Genomic DNA, 6,296 nt, shown 5'->3' on the forward strand with positions numbered 1-6,296 from the left:
GCACTGTTGCCTGGCGACCAGGTAACCCTCTCTGTCTTCTGCTTTCCCAGGTATGCGCCAGGGGAACGACCATGGCACTCAGTACCGCTCGGCCATCTACCCGACTTCCGCCAAGCAAATGGAGGCGGCCCTGAGCTCCAAAGAGGACTACCAAAAGGTAGGGGTTGCTGGGCTCCTGGCCCCTGGCTTGGGCTACCATGACTAGGGCCAGGTTCTGATTTTAGAGGGGAGTCTGCTGCCTTTCAACTGGAATTGTGTTTTATTTGTGCATCTCTTAGAAATTTATGTCAGCCTCTAGGAGTGGAGCCATTGTGTCCAATACATGTGCTAAATGAGGTTTTAAGAGTAGGCCTGGGCCAGGGCCAGTGGCTTATGCCTGTAATCCCAGTACTTTGGGAGGCCGAAGCAGAAGGATGCTTGAGGCCAGGCATTCGAGACCAGCCTGGGCAACATGAAGAAACCCCATCAATACAAAAAAATATAAAAATAACCTAGGCATGGTGGCCTGCACCTACAGTCCCAGCTACCTGGGAGGCTGAGGTGGGAGGATCATTTGAGCCTGGGAGGTCAAGGCTGCAGTGACCTCTGCACCACTGCACTTCAGCCTGGGTGACAGAGCAAGACCCTATCTTAATGTAAAAAAGTAAAGAGTAGGCCCTTATGTGTTTGTCTTTAGAACCACTCATCTAGATGAAGATATAGCCTGTTAAAATAAGTCTTTTTCCTTCTCTCTTTGTTTCTGTCTCTGTCTGAAACTCCCTCTTTTTTTCTTCCCTCTGTATTAGTTTTACAGGGCTATTGTAACAAACAATCATGGCTTGGTTGGTTTAAACAGCAGATATTTATTTTCTCACAGCTCTGGAGGCTGGAAGTCCAAGATCAAGGTGTCAGCAGGGCTGGTTGCTTCTGAGTGCTGTGAGGGAAGGATCTGTTCCAGGCCTCTCTCATTGGCTTCTAGATGGCTGTCTTCCCCATGTTTATATTCACATCACCCTAGTTTTATGTGTGTGTGTTTCTGTGTCCAAACTTCCTGTTTTTACACAGTCTCTAGTCATATTGGCTTAGTGCTAACCCTCATAACCTCATTTAACTTAATTACCTCTGTAAAGATCCAGTTTCCAAGGAAGGTCACAATCCGAGGTTTTAGGACTCCAGCTTATCTTTTGGAGGGAGACATGATTCAACCTGTAATGCTTTCTCTCTCTGTCATAACAGTAAATTGAATTATGATAAAAGTAGTTCTGAGAAATATACACATGATATCACAAAACAATTATTTTCATGATTGTATACCATTTTTAAAAATCCTTCAATAGAGATTTAGTTGTTTTAAAAACAACTTGAGTTGCTTTAGTTTTTAGAACTTTGTGATAGTACTTAGATTTTATTTATCATTATATTTTCTGATGTGGATTTGCATTTGACAGTAGAGCTAGAAGCTACTATAAAGCTAATCTATGTTAGAATTATGTAAAAAGTCAGGTACGCAACAGCCCCCAGGAATGAGTGGGCTATCCCCTTATCCTGCATGGTGACAGAGAGATTGCAGAGACGAGGAGGCTGTAACTAGAGTGTCCACTGATGAGCAAGTAGTAGGATGGGTGACTCATGGTCAGTTCGACTGTGATGAGCAGGGTGTGTCAAAGGCCTGAGGGGGGCGCTGAAAGAGCCCATTCCTTCCTCAGCCCCCCCCCACCTCCCTCTGAGGCTGTGATGTCTGCTTGGCTGGTCATGGTAGGCAGCCTGTGGGATGGCCCCCAGTGCTCTCTGTCCATGTGTAATTCATCTTCTTGAATATGGGCTGCATTTAGCAACTCACTTCTAATGAATGACAGCAGTGATGGGAGTGATGGGAGCACTCTGAGACTAGGTCATTAAAAGATTGTGGCTCCTATTGCGAAAGCTCTCTCTTACTGTCTGAGAGATGGTAGGGGAAGCCAGCTTCCATGTCATGAAGCAGCCCTGTGCAAAGGCTTACGTGACAAGGACAAAAGCTCACCACATGAGTGAGCTTTGAAGACCCTCAACCCCAGTCGAGCCTTCAGATGAGACTGCAGCTCTGCCTGACAGTTTGATTACAGCCTCATGAAGGACCTCGAGCCAAAAGCACCCAGCCAAGCTGTGCCACAGAAGCTGTGAGATAATAAATGTATATATTTTGAAGGTGCTAAGTTTTAGAGTAATTTAAGTATACTTATATTTCCATTCTAAAAACCTTTTACCTATATATTCTTTCTCTTATCCCTTTTTCATAATGGCTTTTCTAACAGTGGTGGGCTAACCTGGGCATTTATGGTGGTGGTTACACATGTAGGCTCTACCATCAAATTTTCTCAATTCACATGTCATCTGTGCAATTTATTATCAAGTACCTGCCACTTATGAAGCCATATGTTCTATTTGACTCAAGCAGACCTAGGAGGATAAGGGAGACCCCATTATCCCCATTTTCCAGATGCTCAAAGACAGACAGCAATGACCTTAGAATAACTGAAGTTAAAGAGAAGTAAGACTGGATGCAGGGAGCTGAGTTGGGCAGCTATTATAGCATTATAGTCCAGAAATGGTGGAAGCTTTGTCTAGGATGGTGGAAGTATGGTTGGGAGGGAGGGATATTTAGGAAGCACAAAGACTAGAACTTGGAACTTCATTGGAAGTGGGGAGTCAATAAAAGGGACAGGTCGAGGTCCAGGTCGTGGCTGGTGATTCTCACCAGGTTTCTGGCTGGTGATTTTCTGTACAAAAAGCAGAGGCAGATTTGTGGGGAAGGTAAGGTAAGTTGTGAAAGTGCAGAGTTTAAGATACCCAAGACATGGGCACCCAAGGGACTGTTGGAAGGAGCCATGGGCTGTTTCTGCCTTGCAGGGAGGATTGTTAGGACTGCTGACTGGGCAAATGCATGTGAAACACAGGGCCTAGCACACAGTAAATACCTCATAAACAGGAACCCTTATTATTATTGGGAGTTACCAACTTATATTTGGTAAATGAAACCCCAGTTGCTGATAACATCACTTGGGAAAAGTAATGAGATAAAAGCAGAAGAAGCAGGGTGCAGTGACTCACGCCTGTAATTCCAGCACTTTGGGAGGCTGAAGTGGGTGGATCATGAGGTCAGGAGTTCGAGACCAGCCTGACTAACATGGTGAAACCTCGTCTCTACTAAAAATACAAAAATTAGCCAGGCATGGTGACATGCACCTGTAATCCCAGCTACTCAGGAGGCTGAGGCAGGATAAACTGTTGAACCCAGGAAGCAGACGTTGCAGTGAGCCAAGATTACACCTGGGCAACAGAGTGAGACTCCATTGAAAAAACAAAAAACAAAAAAAACAAACCAAAAAGGCAGAAGAGAGGACTTAGTACTCGAGAAACTAATTCCTCCACTTGAGTGGCAGGAGGGGAAATGTCCAACCAGGCAGGACACTACACTGGGCACCACAGGAACCAGCCCCAACCAAGAACTTAAAAAGTGGTTCAATTGTTTCATCCCATTGTATTTAGTTATAAAAGCAGTGTTTATAATTAGTACTAAAAGTCACATATGATAATGCCATCTATAAATTGCCTAATGTAATGATTCGTAGTCCTCTAGGATACCAGCAGTAATACCAGGAGACTCTGGAAGCATATGAACTGCCCTCTAGAATACTGGAAATCTGATGATATCCTGGTGTTTGCAATGAAGATTTTCAGTTCAAGGCCAGTGCCTTCCATGTGATGGTGAAGAGGCTTAACACCGAATTTTCCAGTTTCTATCCCAATATAGTTTCTACCCTCTGTTTTGAAGGGAACCCAAGTTGATTTTAGATAAGTGATATCCATAGGAGGTAAAATTTAGGTATTATATAATTAATTAATGAGCTTCTATAATCATCCTTTCATTATTTTTGGAGATTGTGGAACGGTTAATCTCATAGGCAGTTGTATTGACCAGATATTTTCTGGGTGTTCTGAACCTAAGCATATGGGAATTAAATACGTGTGTGTGTGTGTGTGTGTGTGTGTGTGTCTGTGTGTCTGCGTGTCTGCTTGGCTTTTAAAAGTAGGGTCTATTTTTTAAATAAAGATCAGGGACTCCTGTGCCTTTAGCATCCGGATAGCCATTGCTGCTCAAATTACCGCATATAAACTGCTTAATCACCAACTCAGGGGACAAATGCTGTCACATCTCTTTTATGGTTCTGCATAAATAAAATTGACCCTAGATTCCACTGGGAGATGAGTTGAAAGTTCAGTGTTTTCGTACCAGCTAATTGACTAAACCCCAGAGTGGTGACTAGACCAGTGCTTCCTTCCAATACCACTCTCCTTTCCGCCATGATGCTCTGGTCTCTTTTGCACTGTCCAGTGGAGGGCCTCTGGCTGTTGAGCACTTGAAATAGTGACTCACTGGCTCAGTTCCTCAGTGGCTACTGCGACTGAGGAACTGAATCTTTTAATTAACTTAAATTTATATTTAAATGGCCACATGTGGCTGGTGGCTACCATATTAGACAGCATAGCAGTTCATTAAGGGGTGAGCCTGTGCGTGTGTGCACGCATGCCCATGTGCATTGTAGAGGGGTGGGGCACGTCAGTCTGGATCCCTGGCCCTCTACTCTCACTATGGCTTATCTCAAGAGCACGGGACGGCCATGGAACATGGGACTTCCTGCCCATCAGAGTGCTGCACTGGGAACTGCGGTCACCTTTTCCTGCCTGGAGACCACAGCATGAGGGTCAAGTTGTTTTCCTTTTCAGGAACCAAAGTGTGTCTTTGTGTACCCCAACCTGGTGAGCACTAGGGCTAACTGGACACCTGTGCCCAGGTGACCACTGTGATTTTTAGTTTAGCTTAGCTTAGCTCAGCCTGGGTCCCCCAGAAAGCAGAGCCCAAGCCAGAGGCTTGTGTGTAAGGACTCACTGAGGTGTGTGGTTCCGGGGAGCAGGAGTAAGGGGCAGAGAGACTGGGGAGGAAAGTTACACAAGTTAGCCCCTGCCACTGGTAACTGGTTGTTTGAACCTTATGAAATGACTGGGCATTCAGGGGAAGATAAGGAAGCATGTTTCCATTGAATGCTATCACCCATCGTTTCATTCTGCACTTCTGGGCTGCACATGTGTGAGCTCAGGGTACTGTGTACCAGGGCAGGAGGCAAGAGACGAGGCACATGGCATTGAGTGTAAGATTGGGCAATGCAGGTGCACAAAAGCTGCACATAGTGAATGGGGTCCTTGCAGAACTGGGTACCGCGGCTGGCCTAGCAAGAGGCAGATGAGGCCACAGGGATCTAAAGTGATGCATTAGTGTCCTCCGGGTCCGCTGTCTCCAAAGGGTCCTTCTCACCCCAATCCAGGGAAGGCAGCTGACTGCGATGGCTCAGGAATGATTTGTCATGATAGAGTAACTTCCTGGCACCTCTGATAGAGGTGAGAAAGAAACACACAGTTCAGTTTTAGCAGAGTGCACCCTGCGACAGTCATATGGTGATATAATATGTACTTTCATATAGGTTATATACCGTAATTATATATAGTATGTGTATCTGTATAATCTATAGCTATATAATAATAATAGTAATACTATTAGAACAGCAGCCACAGTACCAGCAGAGTACTTACTAAATGCTAATCAACCACTGTTTTAAGTCATGCATAGAGGAATGAAGTCATGTATAGATCTTAGATGTTTATCTGTATACGTATATATGTTTAGCTGTAGATGTGTATCTGTGTCTTTATATAAAGCTAAATGCATTCATGTATTTATGAGGCTCTTTTAAGTTTTGAAACTTGAACGAATTTCTGACTGTTCATTCAGTTGATATAACTGATAATACAAACACACAATACAAAATCAACAATTTGCAATGCCTGTGAGAGGTGATGTTGTTAGCTTTGATACTATAAAGAGGGTGATCTATGCTTTAGCCTTTACCTTAAAAAGTTATCTGGTTTCTCATACATTCACAAAATGGGGAAAATTGCCAATCTAACCAATTGCTTTGTCCACTGAGGGAAGGAGAAGGAGGGAGCTGAAGAGGCGACAGCTGGACTGGACTTTTCTGTGTTTTGTGTCCAGGGTAGCCTTGAACAAACTCTGAGACCACAGAGGTGCTTAAGGTAGGGAAGGTCATTTCTTAACACTACTGGATTAGGGTCTAGATCTCTGTACTGTCATCAGAAACATTTAGTTTGATTTCTAAAAGTGGGGAAATTGTGTACCTGACTCATTCTGTTCATTTTATATACACTGCTTTCCTCTTCAGAAGGCTTGGTGTTTCTGGCCCCATCACTACAATGGGGCCATTGTA

At 44.2% G+C, this 6,296-nt stretch overlaps 1 protein-coding gene across 2 annotated transcripts in view; it reads left to right on the top strand.

Moving 5' to 3' along the window:
- Positions 1-6,296, top strand: part of MSRA (methionine sulfoxide reductase A) — a 338,282-nt gene that overhangs the window by 229,661 nt on the left and 102,325 nt on the right. For both annotated transcript variants that reach the window (XM_011942814.1, XM_011942813.1), the window contains one exon: positions 51-157. In XM_011942814.1, coding sequence (XP_011798204.1) covers positions 51-157 — 107 coding nt within the window. The remainder of the gene's footprint in view (positions 1-50; positions 158-6,296) is intronic.

This window comes from Colobus angolensis, unplaced genomic scaffold (assembly GCF_000951035.1).
Source record: "Colobus angolensis palliatus isolate OR3802 unplaced genomic scaffold, Cang.pa_1.0 Scaffold210, whole genome shotgun sequence".
Taxonomy (NCBI): domain Eukaryota; kingdom Metazoa; phylum Chordata; class Mammalia; order Primates; family Cercopithecidae; genus Colobus; species Colobus angolensis.